Here is a 21,453-nt window from a genome sequence, read left to right as displayed (position 1 = left end):
TAGGTGGCGCAGTGGATAGAGCACCGGCCCTGAATTCAGGAGGACCTGAGTTCAAATTCGGCCTCAGACACTTGACACATACTAGCTGTGTGACCCTGGGCAAGTTACTTAACCCCAATTACACACATACAAAAATAAGTCAACGGACCGCAAGTTAAGAACCCCTGAATTCTATGAGAAGAATAAAGACATATCACCAGTTCTTGCTGACACCCAATCCAGCACCCCATCTACTGTTTAATTGCCTTACTAACCCTAGTTATTATTAAGAATGGCAATAATAATCATTGTTATTATCATTCCTCTGGTGGCTGCTTGACTCCTAGGACATCTTAGAGTCTTGTGACCCTTTGGGACCCCTTGAGGAGCAAGGCAGTGCCTCAGTACTATCCATAGGCCCCACATCTCCCCTCACCAAGAGTCAAAATAACACACTGATCAGGGGCACTGATTGTCATTTTAGAGGAGAAAGCCAGACTTCAAGCCCCAGGAATGAAGCCCTAATGGTGCAATTTTTGGTGCCTGGGCAAACTTGTGGAGAAGGCATCTGGGACCCTTTCAGGCCTCATGCCCTCCTCAGAAGGGGGCCTGCTTACATTGGCCCAAGAATGGGAATGTAGGAATACGGATGAGGGAATTGAAATGAATAGAAGGGTCCAGAAGGTTGAGCATTGGAAGGGACATGACACCACCTAATCCGGCCCATATCCAAAAGGGATTCCCACTGGAATACAGCCATCATGTGGTGACCTAAACTCTGCTTGAAAACCCCCCAAAAGGGGAAGCTACAGCCTCCCTCGGAAGCTTCTTTGGGGAAGCCCTCAGAGTAGGGCTCTGAGGATGGATGCCAGGTTGGTGGGCAGCAGAAAGGATTGCAGTGCCTGGGAAGGGAGGTGACCATGCTCTCTCCACAGGTTCCCTCTTCCACTGGGAGACAGTTACTATGGTAACCTCAGAAAAGGCAGCAGGAAACTCCTGGAGGGAAAGGAGGCTGTGGATGGGGGTGGGAAGAAGAGTGAGGGTTATGGTGGAGGTGGGGAAGGGTCTATATGGGAGGGAAGGAACCTGAAAACCTTCTTCACCTACCTGAGGCAATGCCTGAGTGCTTGACAAATGGGGAAGAGCTCTTTAAGGTGGGATAGGCAGAAACAGGCAGAGAGAGGAGTGAGTGAGTGTGTGAGTGTGTGTGTGTGTGTGTGTGTGTGTGTGTGTGTGTGTGTGTGTGAGAGAGAGAGAGAGAGAGAGAGAGAGAGAGAGAGAGAGAGGTGGGGGGAGAGGGAGAGAGGAAGAGGGAGAGGGAGAAGGAGAGGGAGAGGGAGAAGGAGAGGGAGAGGGAAAGGGAGAGAAGGGGAAGTGGGAGACAGGGACAAAGACAGAAGCAGACAGGAAGCAATATCCCAACAGATGCAGACATACAGATACAGATAGACAGGCAAAGATAGTGAGAGAAATAGAGACAAGAAGAGAGACAGGCAGGAACTTATTAACAGACAGACAGATGAAGGGAGAATCCATCAAAGACAGGCAAACAGGCAAAAAGGGAGAGAGGCTAACAGAGTGGAGAGACAGAAAGCAATACTAGAAGAGGAGAGAAGGGAAAACAAGACAGAAAGAGGGAGCAGAGGATTTAGGAGAGTTATGTAGGGAGGTTAGGCTGGGGAGAAATGAATGAGCATAGACAGCTAGACAAACAGGCACACATACAATGTAATGCCCTCCACTGGGTCACAGAGCCCCCAGCCCCAAGGTAGGGATGGGGAGGGGAGAGGAGAGGGCTGGAGACAGAGCCCCCCTGGTCTTCCCCTCCCTCTGATACTGCTCCTCACTGCAGGAGGGAATGCACATTCAGGACCCTGGCTGGCTTCCCTGAGGTTGGACTCCTTCCCACAATCTTGGCCACTGCGGGTACAGGGTGAGGTATGGAAGCTGCAGAGCAAGCTAGCGGGGGTGGGATGGGGGGTAGCAGTGCCAGGATGTCCTCCTCCCCTCACATCATGTGACTGTTGGGCCCCCAAAGCCCATAGCCCAGGTCAGATAGGGAGGGTTTTACTGGAGACGTCAAAATGAATGAGTAGCTCACAGCTGCAGGGGGTGTGGGAGGGGGTCATTTCCTCAGGAAGAGAGGTTGGCCCAGCATCTGCCTGGGCCCTGCAGTCTGGAGCCTCCTGGGAAAGACAGCTGATCATGCAGTCTCTGTTCCCTCCTCTGTCTACCTTCCTAACATTTAATCCACCTATCAACTGACTAGCATTTATTAAATGCCTACTGTGTACCTGTCACTGTGATAGGTGCTGGGATACAAAGGCAATGAATAAAATAGTCCCTTCCCTCTAGGGGCTTACCTAGTATAAGGGGGAAACAGCTTATACAGATACAAAATATATAGAGGAGCTAATTTTCAGGGTGGGATACTGGTCACTGGGAGGAGCAGGAAAAGCCTCATGGAGGATCCGGTCCTTGAACTGAACTTTGAAGGAAACTAGAGATTCTAAAAAACAGAGGTGAAGAGGCAAACAGGGCAAATTTGGCAGGCAGGAAATGGAATGTCCCCTGTGAAGAACAGCAAGAAAGGCAATTTGCCTGGGTTGCAGATTGCATGAAAGGGACGTATCAATAAGCCGTGAAGGGCCTTCAATGCCAAACAGGAATTTGTATTTGATCCTAGAGGTATTAGGGACCCAGTGGATTGTATTGAACCAGGGGAGTGACTTGGTCAGTCGTGTCTATTAGGAATATCTTTTCGAATCTGTTTATGTTCATCTGTGCCTGAGAGCCTATTTCTTTTATAATAACAAATAATAACAAGCAACAATGATAACACTAATTTCCATTTAATATTTGGACCCTTTCTGTTTTAAGATGGCAGCTAGGCAGTACAGTGGATACAGCGCTGGGCCTGAAGTCAGGAAGACTCTTCTTCCTGAGTTCAAATCTGGCCTCAGACACCTAATTAATAGTAGTGTGACCCTGGGCAAGTCACTTAACCCTGTTTGCCTCAGTTTTTCATCTGTAACATGAGCTGGAGAAGGAAATGGCAAACCACTGTAGTATCTTTGCCAAGAAAACCCCAAATGGGGTCACAGAGTCAAACTGAAATGACTGAACAACAACAACTGTTTAAAAATGTGTACAACACTGGTACCTCTGAAATTTAAAAAAAAATAAAATCTGGGGGCAGCTAGGTGGCGCAGTGGACAAAGCACTGGCCCTGGATTCAGCAGTTCCTAAGTTCAAATCCTGCCTCAGACACTTGATACTTACTGGCTGTGTGACCCTGGGCAAGTCACTTAACCCCCATTGCCCCGCAAAAAAAATAATAATAATAAAATAAAATAAAATAAAATAAAATCTGGAGACACCCCCCTCCCAATACCTTGAGTGAATTTTCTGAAAGATTTATGGGAGGATACGAACAAGACAGGCACAGGCTGACGAGACAAGGATGGGTTGGGATCTGTACTTTTGGAGAGAATTCCCATATGGATGAAATCATAGATACAATGAAGTATTTCAGGTTTACAAAGCATTTTCTTCATAATAACCCTCCAAGTAAGGACGTGCAAGATTAATCTCCATTGTACAAATTGGAAAACAGAAGTTCAGGCAAGGATATGTCTGAACTAGGCCTGAAACTCTGTTTCTGACTTTCAAAGCAGCCAGTGTTTGAGGTCAAGACTAATGTGATTTGATCTTTGCAAAAAGACAAGTAAATTTCCATGAGGAAACCATATTTGTTTGGGATTCAGAAGATCTGAGTTTGATTCCCTGAGAGCCTCTGACACCAGTTATGTGCTCCTAGGCAAGTTACTTTGCTTCCCTTGGCCTTGATTTCCTCATCTGTAAAACAGGATAATCATACTTGTACAACCTCTCTCACAGGCTAGTTGTGAAAAGCAGCTTTTTCATCCTTTGAGCGCTATAGAAATGTGTGCTATTGTTATTATCCCCTACAACACCTTGCATATATCAGGCACTTAATAATTGCTTGTTGAATTGAAGAACATGGGATTGGGAGTCAGAGGATGTGGGTTCAAATCCTAGCTCTGTCATTTACATCTGTACTATGTTGGACAAATTACTTTATTGCCTTGTGCCTCAGTTTCCTCATCTGGGGATTTGGACTTAATGGCTTCTGAGGTCCCTTCCAGCTCTCAATGTAGAGCCCCCTTTAACCTAACTCCTTCTAATTCCTCTTTGACCAGCACTAAACACAGTACCTGGCATATAGTAGGCATTTAATAAATGTTTGTTGACTTGTTGCCTTAGCCACAGAAGTCTTTGGGGCTCTGCCCTTGCCTTATTAGGGTTTGTGTGGGTCTTTATCAGAGCCCCAGGCCAAAACTGTCTGATAGGCAGGAAACTGGCTTTCTGTCTTGGCTCTGTCACCAGCTCTCTGCAGCCTTAGACAAGTTCCTTCCCCTCTCTATGCCTCCGTTTCTTCATCCGCAAAATGAAGGGTTTGGATAAGATGATCTCTAAGTGATTGCTTCCAAGCTCGAAATCCTGTAATCCAGTGATCTTCTGGGTAAAGGAATTTAGAGACCATTCTGGATTTGCTCCAGAATGGAAGGTGATTTAGTCGACTGCTGCCATCTGCTGACCAGAACCCTTCTTGCAATGCAAAATTCGAGCTAGTCTCCCAGCTGCAGAGAATCCTTAGCAGCCATCTCAGGCATCCCCTTGCTTCCAAAAGGGTCTCGCCCCCCACTCTCTATACCCTTGCTTACAGCTAGTGGCGACTCTAGGCTTTCTATCCCCATGTTTTGATTGCCCTCACCCCTTAACATTCAAGAAGTTCTTGGGTCTCACTGCAGCTATGGATGCATGTCGGGATGGTGGAAGGCTCATTGAGTCTTCACCCTGCAGTTGGCTGAGGGAACATCCTGGTTAATATATCAAGACTAGTCCTTCAGTGACCATCCCTCACTCCCCCAACACCCAGCTTCAACCAGCTGCTTGAGTTGCAGCCTCATATCAGCAGAAGAAAAAAAAAATACAGTGATTCCTTTCTTACTTCCTTGTGTTTTAAAGGAGGACGCCATGAAGAATGACAATGATAATAGCAGCTCCCATTTCTGTGTCACTTCGTAGTTTAAGAAGCACTTCTCTGGGGCAGCTAGGTGGCGCAGTGGATAAAGAACCAGCTCTGGATTCAGGAGTAACTGGGTTCAAATTTAGCCTCAGACATTTGATACTTACTAGCTGTGTGACCCTGGGCAAGTCACTTAACCCTCATTGCCCCACCAAAAAAAAGAAGGAGAAGGAGAAGGAGGAGGAGAGGAGGGGGAGGGGGAGGGGGAGGGAGAAGGAGAGGGAGAAGAAGAAAGAAGCACTTCTCTGACAAGTGTTGAAACAGCCCAGTTGAGGCTGATGGTCCAAAGATGATTATTTCACAAATGAGGAAACTTGGGCTCAGAAGGTTGAAATGAATTATCTAAGGTCACGAAGCTGGAGTGTAGGAATACGGATGAGGGAATTGAAATGAATAGAAGAATCCAGGAGGTTGAGCGTTGGAAGGGACATGACACCACTTGGTTTGTGAAACAAACCCGGGGTTCCTGACTCTAGCCCTCTTCTGCTGATACCACAAAGCCCTTATAATATAATAATATAATTTAAAATTTATTTAGCACTTCCTAAACACCAGGCATATTTTTTTACTAAGTGTTATACAATTATTATACCATTTGATCCTCACAACAATCCTGGGAGGTAGATGCTATTATTATCCCCAGGTTATAGATGGGAAATTGAGGCAAACAAAGCTTAAGTACCTTGTGCAAGGTCACAAAGTGTCAGAGGCTGGATGTGAACTTGAGTCTTCCTGATTCTAAGCCCAGCACTCTATCCACTACGGCACCAGGTGCCTCACCATGGAAAACTCATACAATCCGTCAGTGCCCCCAAGTAACTTCCACCCATTGCTACTCATTCTAACTTCTTGGGCCAGGGAAAATAAGTATAATCCCTCCTCTCAAAAAAGGAAATGAGTTCAGTTGGCATGACCTGTACTTGATGAAGCCATGTTGAGTCTTGGAGATTTTGATTTGCTTTTCTAAATACTCACTAACCACAGTTTAATTAAATGTTTTAAAAGTTTTCCAGGAATCAAAGACAAGTCCACTGGCTCATAATTTGCTAACTTTTCCCTTTCTTTGAAAACCATGATGTTATTCACCCCTCTGTAGTTCTATGGCCTGTTTGCTTTTCTGGGGGTTTCTAAGGTCATTAATGGTAGTCCAGCAATCACACCACCCTGTTTTTTAAATGCCCTGAGACTACAGTTCATTTAGGTCTGATGACTTGAACTCATTGAGGGAAGCTAGGTACATCCTTATTACCTCACTTATCTTGGATTTAAGACCTTGTTAATCATTTTTGTTCTCCCTTTCCCAATCTGAAGACCATTTCTCTTGTAAAGAAGCATTTTGTATCCCAATGGACTTGTGATCTCACCTTTGTTGATGCCTGCTCCTGTATGTAGCTCCTCCCTCCAAAGTAGACCACCTGAGGAGGAGTCTGGGAGGACCTAAACCACTGGGCCACCCCTGGGTCCTTGTGTCCTCATTTTTCTTTCTTTTTTCCAGGGCAATGGGGCTTAAGTGACTTACCCAGGGTCACACAGCTAGTAAGTGTCAAGTGTCTGAGGCTGGATTTGAACTCGGGTCCTCCTGAATCCAGGGCTGGTGTTTTATCCACTGCACCACCTAGCTGCCCCTTGTGTCCTCATTTTTACCCAGTCACCAAGCTCATCCCCTCTCCCACTCACCCCTCTTTCTTCTTTCTCTGAGAACTGTGATAAACTCATGAGTGTGATTGCCTCTGGAAAGAATGCTAATCCAGTTCTCTGCTATCCTATTTACCATCTATGTAACTTCCTAGACCATAATTTCCTTTCCTAACTACCACAGGAAGAGGACAGGAAATAGCTGTATTCCAAAATGCCAAGTGGAGCCCTCTGGTACTCATGTCCAGAAGTTGACTCATCAAACATCCACATGGCAGATTGCATCAGGCAAAACTTGCTGTATGTTCTCTTAAGGACTGGGCCAGTCTCCCATTAGATATTCATATCAGCATGCAAAATTGACACCAAATAAATAGAAGGTGATTGGAAGAGGAGACAAATAGAATTTGGGGGGGGGGTTGCGGGGGAATCAAGAAAGGCCTATTGTAGGACATGGCATTTGAGCCAAGCTTTGAATGAAACTAGGGATTCTAGGAGAGGGGAGGGAAGAGAGAATACATCCTAGGAATAGGGGACAGCTATGCATAGATGGGAGATAGAATGATTTGTGTAAGAAGCAGCAAGCATGCAAGTTTGGTTCAATCAGAGAATGTACAAAGGGGAATAATGTATAATAAAACTGGTTGGAAAGGTAGAACAAAGAATGTCAGAGAAAGAAGAGACCTTATAGACCATCTGGTTCAATCTTCCTTTTTTTGACAGAAAAGGAAACTGAGGTCCAAGAAGGAAAAACTCTGCCCAATATCATACAATGATCCAAGGACAAAGCCAAGAATAGAGCTCAAGTCTTCTGATTCCTATTTCCCATGTATTACTTGCCTCCCTTATGCATTAAAAAATAATATAATAAAAATGATAATAATATAATAATATTTGATTGATTTTTATGTTGTTTCCCAGTAATGCCTCCTCTGCCTTATAACAAAGAAATAATTAAGCAAAGCAAAATGACACATTGACTATGTCTAATACTGTATACTTCATTTCAAACCTGTACTCCACCACCTCTCTGTTGAGAGGAAGGAAATATGTTTCTTCATTGGACCTCTGCAAATGAGATTGATAGATGAATTGATTTGATTTCTGACATCTTTTAGTATTGTTCTCCTTCACATTTTGAAGTCCTTATGGATATTGTTCTTTTGGTTCTGTTTACTTTGTTCTACATCCATTCATATAAGTTTTCCCATGTTTCTCTAGATTCCTCATTTCTTTTCTTTATGGCACAAGGGTGTTTCATTAAATTTATATAACATCATTTATTCATCCATTCCATGGTTAATGGGCACCCACTTGGTTTCTGGGTTTTTGCTATCATAAAAAGTGCTGAATTGAATATTTTGGTCTATGTAGGATCTTTTTATCTTAAACCTCCTTGGAAGAGTATATAGTGGAATTACAGGATCAAAAGGTATCAAAAATTTAGAGATTTTTCTTAAATAATTCCAAACTGTTTTCTAGAAAGGCTGGACCAAGTCAGATCCACCAAGTGTATTGGTGTGTTTGTTTTCCAAAGCCCCTCCAACATTCATTGTTCCCATCTTTTGTCATCTTTTTTCAATCTGCCAAGAGTGAGGTGAAACCTCAGAGTTGTTTTAATTTGCATTTCTCTTATCAAATGAAATAATATGTAAAGCATGTTGTAAGTCTTAAAGTGCTATGTGAATACAATTATTATTATTATTATTATTATTATTATTACTATTAGTGATTTGAAGTATTTGAAAATATGGCTGTTGATCTTTTGCATTTCTTTTCCCTTCTTGTTTCTTCTAGCACTTGCCTCTAGATGGAGAGTTTATCTTGGCTCCTGGTGCTGGCTTCGCTGCATCCGATGGAGCCTCTGATCCCAGTTCAGATTCAGGTGGTGTATAACAAGGCTTGCTCAGAATGGGGACCAACCCTTCAGGTTGAATTCTTTCCTCCTAGTGAATTCTGGGGTCTCCTCAGGACAAGGTCATGTCTTCTCCATCAGACCAGGGGCTTCCTAAAGCTGGGATTTTGTCCCTATTTTTTTTGTATGCATATGTGTGTGTTTCTTCCCCTAGTACTTAGAATAGGGATCAGTAAATAGTTCTGCGTCCCAATCTCTGTCCCTTTACTCAGCCCATCCCCCATGCCTGGAATGTTCTCCCTCCTTGACTCCACTTTTTTTTTCTCACATAGATTTTTTGTTAAATCATAAAAGTATTTTATTATTTTCTAGTTATGTGTAGAGATAGTTTTCAACATTTGTTTTTATAAGTTTTCTAGTTCTAAATTTTTCCCTTCCTCCCCTCTCTCCTGCCTCCTCAAGACAGGAAGCAATCTGATATAGGTTATATATGTACAATCACATTAAACATATTTCCGCATTCTTGACTACACTTGTAAGAATCACTAGTTTCCTTCTACTCTCACTTCAAGTCCTACCTTCTATGTGAAGCTTTGTCTTTTATTTTTGTTTCAATTTTTTGTAACTTTTTTATTGAGAACTCATTTTTATGTTACCTTTACATCATCAAATCTACTCCTCCCTCTCCCAGAGCCAATCCTTATAATAAAAAGAAATGGAGAAACGGGAAGTTAAGCAAAACTGACACATCCAACATCATATGCAGTTTTCCTCACCCGTAGTCTCCCATGTCTATAAAAAATGGAGGGGGTGGGGGAGGGTGCATTCTCTTATCTCTTCTTTAGGGGCAAACTTTATTATCATTCAGTTTTTATTTTTGTTTGCTTTCCCCCCCATTTACATTGGTGTAGTCATTGTGCATATTGTTTTCCTAATTCTGGTGACTTTACTTTGTATCAGTTCATATGTCTTCCAATGCTTCTCTGTATTCGTAGTCTTAGAACACAGTAATACTTGTTACATTCACATGACATAGTGTTTCACCATGTCCCAAAGGGTGATTATCTGCCTTGTTTCCAGTTCTTTGTTACTACAAAAAGTGCTGATATAGATATTTTGGAAGTATTTCATTGTATACAAGGCCTTCCTTTTTGTCTTTAGTCACTTTCTTTAAATAAATACAAATGGAATTCTACAATATTTTGACTAATTTATAACTCAACCAAAAGTGGATCAGTGTGCCTGTATCCATGAAACCATGCCCCTAACTGCTACTACCTTCCTCTCCCACCCCAAATGAGTTAATATTAATTTTTATATACCTAAAGATTTGTTGCATATTGCCTTCCCCAATATAATGTAGGCTCCTTGAAGGCAAGAATGGCATCATTTTTGGTTTTGAATAATTAGAGCTCAGGACAGCACCTTGCATATAGTAAGCACTTAATAACTGCTTGTTGATGGACTTATTGATTGATAATGGCCCTCAGAACTGTTGACTGATTTATTTAATACCATGGAGTGCCAGGTCAACACCCACATCTCAATCTCGGGGCCTCTGGCTTAACCCACATTGGCAATACTGTCTTTGTCCTTCTTAGATCACAATATCCACTTCCTAAATGCTGATCGATATAGCTGGTATGACCCTTCCTTGTGGCATACAGACCAAGAAAGTAGTGACCGCCTATTTTCCATGGATGCCGAACTTATCCCCTGTCGCCAGGATGACGTCATCTTCCCACCTGAAACCTCCTTCCGTGTGGACCTGGGGGCTGGTGGCCGGACAATCAACCTCCATAGTATATCCATCATGGGCCAGGTGAGTGGGGTTGAGTTCCTAGGCAGTACAATGTACAAACCAAGGATAAAAGGTGGGGAGAACTTCAGCCACCCTCCCCCCATACAAAGATCATCCAGAATGCATCCTTTACTAGGATAACATAAAAAAGGTAGTGTAGAGCAGTGGAGAGAACCCTAAATTGGTAGTGAGGAGATAAAAGATTTTAGGACTGACAGCCTTTAGCAGGCATGGACCCCTTATTAGCATCCCTTACTAATGGGAAATATAAGTTTTTCCTTACTATAAAGAGGGATTGAAAGATAATGGAAGGATGGTATTGCATTGAGGGGAGGGGAAAGGAAGGGAAACCTGGAAACTGGAGCTTCTGAAAGGGGAGGGGGCCCAGAGGTACAGATGTGCACCCTCATCAGTGACCAGTTAATGGTAAGTGAAGCTCACTGCTCCACTGAATTGAATATAATCAAGAGCAGTTGGAGCCATATCTGGTTCAGTGGCCTACTTAAGGACTTACTTGGACAGGAATTTTGCTGTTTCCCAGACTGTCACCACTACTGGGACCTGGTGAATTTATCCCCTTTCCATTTTCTCTTTCTCCCTTGCCTCAAACTGCCTGGCAAACTATTATCTCTGTAGTTGCCTGCTCCTTTCAATTGTGTTCATTTGCTATTTATTTATTTATTGTAATGTGTTTTGTCTCTAAATAAAGATAAGCTGATTCCGATCAAGAATTTATTCCAAGAGATTGACTCTATTTTGTCTATCCCTATTGCATGATTCAATCTATGAACCAATAACCCTAGACTTAATTATAAGACTATACTGATAGATAAAGCACTGGCCTTGGATTCAGGAGGACCTGAGGTCAAATCTGACCTCAGACACTTGACACTTACTAGCTGTGTGACCCTGGGCAAGTCACTTAACCCTCATTGCCCTGCCCCCCAAAAAAATAAATAAATAAGTAAAAGATTATATTGAGTTCCTCTCCCCTTTTCCCCTCCCTTTCTTTGTGTCTCTGACTTTCTTCCCCTCCCTCCCCCCACAAAAAGGGGCTTCACTAGCTATGTGACTTCAGACGAGAACTTCCCTTCACTCCTCTGGGCCTCCATTTCTCTAGCTATCAAAAGGATTATTAATATTGTTGTTTACACTAATTCTGGGGATGGGGGTTCCTTGCCCTGCAGAAGTTCAACACGGACCAAGAGCTGACCACCTATCTAACCAGCAGCACTGGGAAGCTCCAATTCCATGGCACTGGTTCTCTGAGGCTGGCCCCTGACCCCTGTGAGGACCCTTCAGGCTGTGAGTGTGGTAATGATGAGGTGAGCCCTGGAGAGCCCCCTACACCTCCTATCTCATTTTGTAACTGAAAGAGAGCTTAGAAATTGTTTAGTTCAGAAAGAACAAGACACATAAAACTGAACGTTGTATAATTATGATGGCCAAGATTGGCCCCTGAGAAGCATTGAGAGAATGCACCTTTCCCTTCATTGCAGATATGGGAGATGATGGCTGTGTAATATTGCATAAATCATCAGAAAAATTCAATACTGTTTGGTTTTGATGAATTAGACTGGAATAGGTGAGGGGAGTGGTGTTCAATAAACCTGGAAAGGTAGGCTGAAGGCTGATTAGGGAAGATCTGGGATGCAGTTGGGGAGTCCCTGGATGATTTAAAAAAAAAATTTTTTTTTGAGGGGCAATGGGGGTTAAGTGACTTGCCCAGGGTCACACAGCTAGTAAATGTCAAGTGTCTGAGGCTGGATTTGAACTCAGGTACTCCTGAATCCAGGACTGGTGCTTTATCCACTGCACCACCTAGGTGCCCCCCCCCCCGGATGATTTTTGAGCCAAGGAATGACATGATCAGATCTGTGTCTAGGGAAGGGGACTCAGAGTGCGTGTACACAATGGTTTAGCCTGGGGAGACCAGTATAGCTGTCCAAGAGGAAAATGATAAGTGATGGACCTGGAAGGGGATGGCAATTGAAAAATGAAGGGAAGGAATGACATCTTGGAATGCTTTCTCACCTCCCATGAATCCTTTCCAACCCCCCTGGGACTTTTGAAATTCTTCTTGTCCTCCAAGGCTTAGCTCAGTCTCCATTTCCTTTGTGAAACATTCCTTAATTCCCCAGGCTGGACCAGATCCCTCCATCCTCTAAACACTCACATACTTTGTCCCTCTCTCACAAGAGTGATCACGTTCTGCATTATTCCATGGTTTTCCTTGTCTGCCTCTTATCCCCTTTCCCCCCCCCTCAACTAGGTTGTGAACTTCCTGGAGGCTCAAGGTCAAGTACCTTCTATCTGTGTACCCTTGTCCACTTCCCCACACCCAGAAGTGATAGATTTTGGATGTTTGCTGAGTATTCTGGATGGATGCCATTGCAGGTCCTGGCCTGGATCTGTGCCTCTCTGCTCCAGGCCTCTGGAGGTCACTGCCCCAAGCCTGCATGCCAAGGAGCCCTGAAGCCTGTGGGCCAGTGCTGTGAGATCTGTGGTAAGCAGGGGACCCTAAGATAGGGTGGGACAAGGATAGCTCTTCCTAGAGCCAGAGGAAGGCTATTCGCTCTCAGAGTCAACGTACAAGAATTTATTCCACACCTTACTATGTTCTCTAGGCACTGTGTTAAGCACTAGGGATGTTGTTATTGTTCAGTAGCTCAGTCACGTCCAACTCTCCGTGACCCCATGGACCATAGAACACCAGGCCCTTTTAGCCTTCACTATCTCTTGAAGTCTGTCCAAGTTCATGTTCACGTTTCCATGACACTATCCATCCATATAAGTCTGTGCGTCCCCTTTTCCTTTTGCCTTCAATCTTCCCCAACATGAGGGTCTTTCCCAATCAGTCCTGTCTTCTCATTATATGACTAAAGTATTTAAACTTCAGTATTTGACCTTTCAGTGAATTGTCTGAATGAATTTCTTTAAGTATTAACTGATTTGATCTCCAAGGGATTCTCAAAAATCTTCCCCAGCACCACCATTTGAAAGCGTCAATTCTGCAGCACTCAGCTTTCCTTATGGACCAACTCTTTCTCTCTCTTTTTTTTTTGTGAGGCAATTGGGGTTAAGTGACTTGCCCAAGGTCACACAGCTAGTAAGTGTCAAGTATCTGAGGCCGGATTTGAACTCATGTACTCCTGAATCCAGGGCTGGTGCTCTATCCACTGCACCACCTACCTGCCCCTATGGTCCAACATACATAGCTATTAGAAAAACCATAGCTTTGACTATATAGACCTTGGTTGGCAAGGTGATGTTTCTGCTTTTTAGTATAGTCTCCTGATTTGCCATAGCTTTCCTTCCAAGGAGCAAGCATCCTTAAATTTCATGGCTGCAGTCACCATTGCAGTGATCTTTGAGCTCAAGAATATACGATCTGACACCACTTCCATTTTTCCTCCCTCGACTTGTCAGGAAGTGATGGAACCAGTTGCAAAGAGCTTAGTTTTGTTTTGGTTTTTTATGTTAAGCTTCAAACCAGCTTTTATGCTCTCCTCTTTCACCCTCACCAAGAGGGTTCTTAATTCTTTTCGCACTTTCTGCCATCACCTTGTTATCACTTGCATATCTGGGATTGTTGATATTTTTCCCAACAATCTTTTTTTTGGCGGGGCAGTGAGGGTTAAGTGACTTGCCCAGGGTCACACAGCTGGTAAGTGTCAAGTGTCTGAGGCCTGATTTAAACTCAGGTACTCCTGAATCCAGGGCCTGTGCTTTATCCACTGTGCTACCTAGCTGCCCCCATTTTCCCAACAATCTTAATCCTATCTTTTGATTCATCCAGCCTGGCAGAACGTTCTTGCCTTCAAGGAGCTTACATTCTTTTTTGTTTGTTTTGTTTTTGTCGGGGCAATGAGGGTTAAGTGACTTGCCCAGGGTCACACAGCTAGTTAAGTGTCAAGTGTCTGAGGCTGGATTTGAACTCAGGTACTCCTGAATCCAGGGCCTGTGCTTTATCCACTATGCCACCTAGCTGCCCCCAAGGAGCTTACATTCTAATGGGGGAAACAAGTTGTACATCAATAGTTACATCTCAACTCCAGAGCTATGAAGAGTCATTGGATCTCAGAGATGGTCCAGTCCAACTCCCTTATTATACAGATGGGACCCACAATTATACATCAAACCAAGAACAGAGCTGGCACAAGATCATGGGCCTCCAGCCCAAGGGCTTGTTCTCTCTTCAAGAGCAGCCCTAGTTCTTACATATGCCCTGCAATGTCTAGAAACCTGCCATGGGGATAGCAAGGCCGACTCAGAAAGAGATGGGTTAGGTGGCGGGTAAATCCCTGTAGACTCCCCAGAGGAGGAAGGGTCCACAGTTCTCCTCTTTTCCTGTTTCTCAGGAGCCATGCTCTTCCTCAACTACACCCAGGCCTTTGATCTCCAGCAGTACAAGCAGAGGCTGATCAATACCTTCCTGGATCTGGTAGTGTGAATGTGGGGGTGAGGAGCGTTGGGGAGGGAAGGGCATTGACTCCCATTCCTGCCAGGCCCAGCTTTCTTTCCCCAGCCTCTTCCCTATTGTCTCAGGAGCCTCTCAGCTTCCTCTGAAGTAAGATGTAAAGTAAAGTGGAGATCCATTCTCTGGGTACGGGTCAGAAGAAGGGTTGGGATCCCCCCTCCCCTCCCCTCAATCATCTGCCTCAGTTCATCATCCCTGAAATTCATTCCAGGGAGACTGACCTCCCCTCCAGCCTGGTGGAAAGTTGCTTCCTCTTGTTGCTCTCATGCTTTTCTCTCCATACCTTCTCTCCCACCTCTTTCCCTGATCTCCTCCTCTTCTCATTTTTTCTTCCACACTCTTCTTTTTTTTTTTTTTTTTGGGTCCTCCCAGGCTGCTAGGTGGTACAATGGATTGAATACTGGGCCTGGAGTCAGAAAGACTTGACTCCAACCCCCTCCCACCTCAGACACTTAGTAGCTATGACCTTGGTCAAGTCACTTAACCTCTTCCTGCCTCAGTTTGTAAAATGGAGATAATAATATCACGTACCTCTCAGGGTTGTTGTGAAGATCAAATGAGATGCATCTAAAGCACTTAGCACAGTGCTTACCATATTTGTTGTTCAATCAGTCAGTTGTGTCTGACGCTTAGTGACCCCATGGACATCAATGCTGTCTGTGGGATTTTCTTGGCAAAGATATTGGAATGGTTTGCTATTTCCTTCTCCAGTGGATTAAGGTAAATAGAGGTTAAGTGACTTGCCCAAGGTCACACAGCTAATGAGTATCTGAGGCTGGATTTGAACTTGGGTTTTCAGACTCTAGGCCCAGCCATTTACCTGCCTCTAACCTAGCATATAGTAGGTGCTTAATAAATGCTTGCCTCCTTCCTCTTTCCTCATTTCTTCCTCTCTTCAACAATGCTATGAGGAAAGAGGGTCAGAGATTATTTTTTCACATGTTACCGACCCCCTCCTCCAGCCTCTGCTCCTTCTGGGAGCCTTTGGAGGCAGGGGAATCAAGTTTTCTGGGATCCAGCCTAAGGGCCGAGGCTCCTCTAACCCTTACTGGGAGTACCCATGCAAAAAGTCTAGTGCTTTACTTCTGCAAGAGGATGTCCACATCCCTGGGCTGTCCCACTTCACTACCAAGCTGAACCTCATTCCTATCTAGGGAATATCCCCCATCAGCACTTCCCCTTCTCCTCAGACTTCCAGTCTGACCCTAAGCCCCACATTTCCCCCCCATCCCCCAGGAACCAGCCCATCCACACCCACCCAGGCCCTCAAGCTCCCCCAGCCTCTTCCCCCTCTCAGAGGAGAGCCTATCCACCCTCCTCCACTGCAGGCCCTGTACTGATGCTGTGCCATCCTCAGCCACAGGCTTCGGGGGTGCACGTGGCCATCTCAAAAGTGTCCAGGGCTCACACTCTGCGAGGGTCAGTGCACACAGCGAGTGGGAAGCGCCAGGCCGAGACCTTGGCACAGATCCAGGTGGTGCTGACAGATGATGGATCCGGGCCTGAGGCAGGAAAGGCAGCTATACACGTGGCGCAGGCCATCCTCACTGACGTGGCTGAGCAAGGTATTCTGCGCCCCCTCCCCACCATGTCCTCCTCCCCGTCCCCTGCCCTGGGAGACACTGCCTTGTCCTACTGGGTCCAGAGGAAGACAGAACAGAGCAGGGGAATGAGGACAGTGGCTTTCCCAATTCATAGCTCCATTTCAGTGGCTCCCCAATCCCTTCCTCCCCCAGGAATCCTTCTTCCTGACCCCTCACATGTACCTAGGGCCTCTTTCCACTTTCCAAAGCACTTTCCCATTCATTCCCATTCTCATTCCAAGAGGAATGTTCTGACCACAGTCCTCAGAGAAAGATGAGACAGATGTTATTGTCCCCATTTTGCAGAGGAGAAAACTGAGGTGCAGAGCAGGAAAGTGACTTGCAAGGGGTCACACAGTGACCTGCTGTTTGGAGATGCCTTAGGATCCTGGATCCAGGTTATCTTCTTTGGGCTGCTGGTATTAGAGCTGGTCTAGTCTAGGAGACTTCACCTTCAAGCCCAGGACTTTCACTTTTTACTTTGACTATTATGACCTATCCCAAGAACCTTGAGTCTCCTGCCCTCAGTCTCTGAGCTTGCTGGACTCCCGGGCTCAGAGATGGCTATCCCTGTAACCCTTCCCCCATTAGAAGTAGCCAAGCAGGGGGCAGCTAGGTGGCACAGTGGATAGAGCACTGGCCCTGGAGTCAGGAATACCTGAGTTCAAATCCAGCCCCAGACACTTAACACTTACTAGCTGTGTGGCCCTGGGCAAGTCACTTAACCCCAATTGCCTCACTAAAAAAAAAAAAAAAAAAAAAAAAAGAAGTAGCCAAGCAGTGAAGCGGCTAGAGTGTTGGACCTTAGTTCCAATCCCATCTTAGACCCTTATTAGCTCTTGGTCTGTTTCATCTTCTGTGAAATGGGAAATAATACTAACACCTTCTTCATAGGGTTGTTATGGGGGGGTCAAATGAGATAATTTATTTAAAGCACTTTGCAAACCTTAAAGTACAATCTAAATGCTAGCTATTGATTACTGTCTCCCTTTTCAACTATGATCCATTGCTCTTTCTCTTGATGGATCTGGAGCTGGGCAGGACCTAGAGGTCATCTGGTCCAACCCCCTCATTTATCACCACAATGCCCCTAGAAGTGGGTGCTATTATTATTTCCATTTTATAAATGGGGAACCTGAAGTGAGATAACTGAATCCAAGGAGATTGATGAGATTTCTCAGGGAGAGAGGGCAGAGGGAAGGGAAGGTGGCCCAGAGGAGAGCCCTGGGGGTCCCCTGCACTCAGAGGGGGAAGGTATGAATGACCATCCCACCAAAGAGACTGAAGAGATGTAGTTCAGCAAATGGGAGAAGAACCAGGAAACCTCAAAAGATAAAAGAGAAGAAAGAATCTAGGGAGAGGGAGTGGCCAATAGTGACACCCATACTAAGAGGTCAAGAAGGATGAGGACCGAGAAAAGGCCATTAAGAGATTGGTGGTAGGGGGCAGCTAGGTGGCACTGTGGATAAAGCACCAGCCCTGGATTCAGGAGGACCTGAGTTCAAATCCGGCCTCAGACACTTGACACTTACCAACTGTGTGACCCTGGGCAAGTCACTTAACCCTCATTGCCCCACAAAAAAACAAAAACAAAAACAAAAACAAAAACAAAAAGAGTTCTAGTAGTTTAGAAATTAGTTGCAGCTGAGTGGTTGCCTAGGAAGTCAAGAATTTGAGAAATGAATGGAAAGTGAGAGATCAATGGGGGTTGAAACAGTAAGGAAAGACTTCATGAAGGAGATGGTATTGAAAATGGACCTTGGGGGCAGCTAGGTGGCGCAGTGGATAGAGCATCGACCCTAGATTTAGGAGAACCCGAGTTCAAATCTGGCCTCAAACACTTAACATTTATTAACTGTGTGACCCTAGGCAAGTCGCTTAACCCCAATTGCCTCACCAAAAAAAAAAGAAAAGAAAAGAAAAGAAAATGGACCTTGAACAATTAGTATCTTCTTCCCCAAACTTTGGAAAATCACAGGGAGTGACCGAGATTAGAGGCAAGACAGACCAAGGGATTGTATACCGATGAAGCCTCAGAGATAGTTATAGGAGAGAGAACCCATCTATCAATGTGACTGGCTAAGTTGCCAATTAGTGTTAGGCCAATGGGAGATGGTTTTGGTGGGTGACTTACCACAGTACCTGACATGTATAGTAGATATTAATAAATGTGGATTGATTAGCCCTCCACCCCCAACCTACAGTTCAACCATTGAGTGACAGAGGCAGGGACCCTCTCTTCTACACAAGAAGAGAGCTTTGAGCAGCCTTCTGAGGAGACAGTGACCGGGTCAGTTCTAGATTCACAAGGCACTCCAGAATGTTCAAACAGCCACTCATTCTAGAACACAGAATGTCAAAGCTGAAAGAATCTTGAGAATAAGAGAAGATAGAATGTCACTGTTAGAAGGGGCCATGAAAGAGAGGATAATAAGGCAAGGTGGAATGTCCTTCTCCCATCCTTGGAGCAGGCCAGTTCCCCAGAAGCCGAGACACAAACCTCTGCTGCTTCCTCTCCAAACAGAAGAAAATCCTTACCAGATGCAGGACTTATAGTGCTCTGGGATAGTCCCAGCTCTTTGGTGATCTCTCTTCCTGTCAGTCAGGAGAGATCTCCTGGGTGAGGAGGGGACCCTTCTTTATTTGGCACGTCCCGTTTCTCCTCTCCTTTTCAGGGGCATCCTTTGGGGTTCTGCAGTGGGACATGGAGTATTCAGGCAGCAGTGGCTCCACGCTTGGGCTGACAGGAGCGAGCTCGACCTCAGGGCTGGTGACTGGCATGGCTATTGCCTTGGTCCTGGGGCTGATGGTTATGCTTGGGGGTCTTCTGCTCCTTCACTGGACTGGCCGGGTCAGGTAAGGGTGTCTCCTCACCCCAAAGCAGTCTGTCCTAAGGCTTTCTAGCTCTTTGTTGTGGAAGGATATAGGAAGAATTGGGGTCCTACCCTAAAAATATTCACAGTCTAGGGGAGATGGAGGAAGAAGAGACCTGGGCTCAGTCTTAAGGAATTTCACAGTCTGAGGCGGGGGGGGGGGGGGGGAGGGGGGGGGGGGTGGGAGAGAGAGAGAGAGAGAGAGAACGAGCGCGCGCGCCACCCTACAGAGACATTGAAGTGTCATATGAAACAAGATGAAATTTCATGCACAGATATCCGGGCCACAGGGGCTCTGAGGAGGGGGAGGTTGCCAAGGGCTGGAGCTACCAAGGAATGCTTGCTAAAAGGAGGAACTTGGGAATGGGCAGAAAGGAAGGGACAGGGCATTCCAGGCCAGAAAAGCAATGGAGCCTGGAGTGCATCTGCTGTGTCCTGGAGATAAGGAGACCAGTTGGGTTGGAGCAAAGGAAGCTTGTGTGAGAGCAAGCCTCTGGAGATGAGGCTGGAAAGGTAGATTGGCCAGGCTAGAGGGGCCTAAATGTCTGACTAGAAAAACTGTATTTCACCCTATGAACCAGTCAGCCCCATCCACTTTGAGTACCAGCACCCAAGAAACATCGCAGATGCTCCCACACAGAAAAACAGTCACCGCTGGCTCATAGGGATCTTGCATTCTACTGGAAAAGGGTGTTTTGCCTGTAGTGGGCAAGAAGGTATAACTGTTGAATTGAACACTTAAACAGATAAGTAGATCCACAATGATATGAGGAGGGACAGAGTACTAATTAATAATATAAGGACAGTACCTTAGTCTGAAGTCCTTGGTTTCACCTAGATGAGAAATCCTTATCTAGCTTTCCGAATGATCATTTCTTTTGTTTGTTTGTTTGTTTTTTTGGTGAGGCAGTTGGGGTTAAGTGACTTGCCCAGGGTCACACAGCTAGTAAGTGTCAAGGGTCTGAGGCCAGATTTGAACTCAGGTCCTCCTGAATCCAAGACTGGTGCTTTATCCTCTGCACCACCTAGCTGCCCCAGTTTGTTTGTTTTTTAATGGGGATTGTCTAAGGTATTTAAAAAAATTTTTTTAAATTTTTCTCAATTACATGTAAAGATATTTTTTGAGTTTCTAATTTTTCTCCCACCCTCCCATTCCTCCCGCTCCTGAGGCCAGCAAGCAATCTGATATAGGTTATACATTACTATAAATGATCATTTCTGAGAATTCCCTCAATTAAATCTGATTTTCCCCCTTATCAAAGGGATAACCACTTTTTGGGGGCAAGGAGGTAGAATAGGATAGAAAATTCAGGGGGAAACTCCTTTCTCCCCGAGAAAAGATTTGGGGAAAAAGATTGGACAACAGGAAGAGAGAAAGACCTTCACAGCAGGGTGGCACTTGGGTCGAATGTTGAAGGAAACTAGAGATATGAGGAGAAAATTCATTCAAGGCATGGGGGAAAGTCTGTGCAAAGGCATGAAGGATATCAAAAACCAAGTTTGTGGACCATCACTTTAGCAGCATGAATGCAGGAGAGAAGGCATATTATAGGGGCTTGGAATGGTGGGCAAGAGATTTGAGGATAGAAGATGGTATACAGTTGAACTGTTTAGGAAAGGGAGTCCAATCAGTCAAGGACAAGAATTTGTTAAACTCCCACTGTATGCCAAGCACTGTGCTAAGCAAAGGGAATATAAAGACAAAAGTGAAACAGTCAGTGGCACCTAGGTGGCACAGTGGATAAAGCACTAGCCCTGCATTCAGAAGGACCTGAGTTCAAATCTGACCTCAGACACTTGACACTTACTAGCTTTGTGACCCTGGGCAAGTCACTTAACCCCAATTGCCTCACCAAAAATAAATAAATAAGCAAACAAACAAACAAACAAATAAATAAATACAAAAAAAAAAAGTGAAACAGTCCAGGCCCTCAAGGAGTTTATAGTCTTTCTGGGAAGACAACATATAGAGCATACACACACACAACACAGATACAACTTTAGTATAAGGTAGCTTTGGGAGGAAGGGGTTTATTTAGCAGCTATGAGGACTGTGAAATGAACTGAAGAGTAAGAAAGAAGGCTCTGATAAGTAGGAGTGAGAGATGAAAGGATAGAAAGCTGTATTATAGAG

At 44.9% G+C, this 21,453-nt stretch overlaps 1 protein-coding gene across 1 annotated transcript in view; it reads left to right on the top strand.

Annotated features, from left to right (window-relative positions):
- AMN (amnion associated transmembrane protein) overlaps positions 1-21,453 on the top strand; it is a 76,533-nt gene that overhangs the window by 52,045 nt on the left and 3,035 nt on the right. The window contains exons 6-12 of the mRNA XM_043980679.1: positions 8,525-8,612; positions 10,184-10,404; positions 11,571-11,708; positions 12,781-12,889; positions 14,745-14,827; positions 16,221-16,428; positions 19,122-19,302. Coding sequence (XP_043836614.1) covers positions 8,525-8,612; positions 10,184-10,404; positions 11,571-11,708; positions 12,781-12,889; positions 14,745-14,827; positions 16,221-16,428; positions 19,122-19,302 — 1,028 coding nt within the window. The remainder of the gene's footprint in view (positions 1-8,524; positions 8,613-10,183; positions 10,405-11,570; positions 11,709-12,780; positions 12,890-14,744; positions 14,828-16,220; positions 16,429-19,121; positions 19,303-21,453) is intronic.

The sequence above is a fragment of the Dromiciops gliroides genome, chromosome 2, assembly GCF_019393635.1.
Source record: "Dromiciops gliroides isolate mDroGli1 chromosome 2, mDroGli1.pri, whole genome shotgun sequence".
NCBI classification, from domain to species: Eukaryota; Metazoa; Chordata; class Mammalia; order Microbiotheria; family Microbiotheriidae; genus Dromiciops; species Dromiciops gliroides.
Note: the sequence above shows the minus strand (reverse complement) of the source record. Positions and strands in the feature narration are given on the sequence as shown.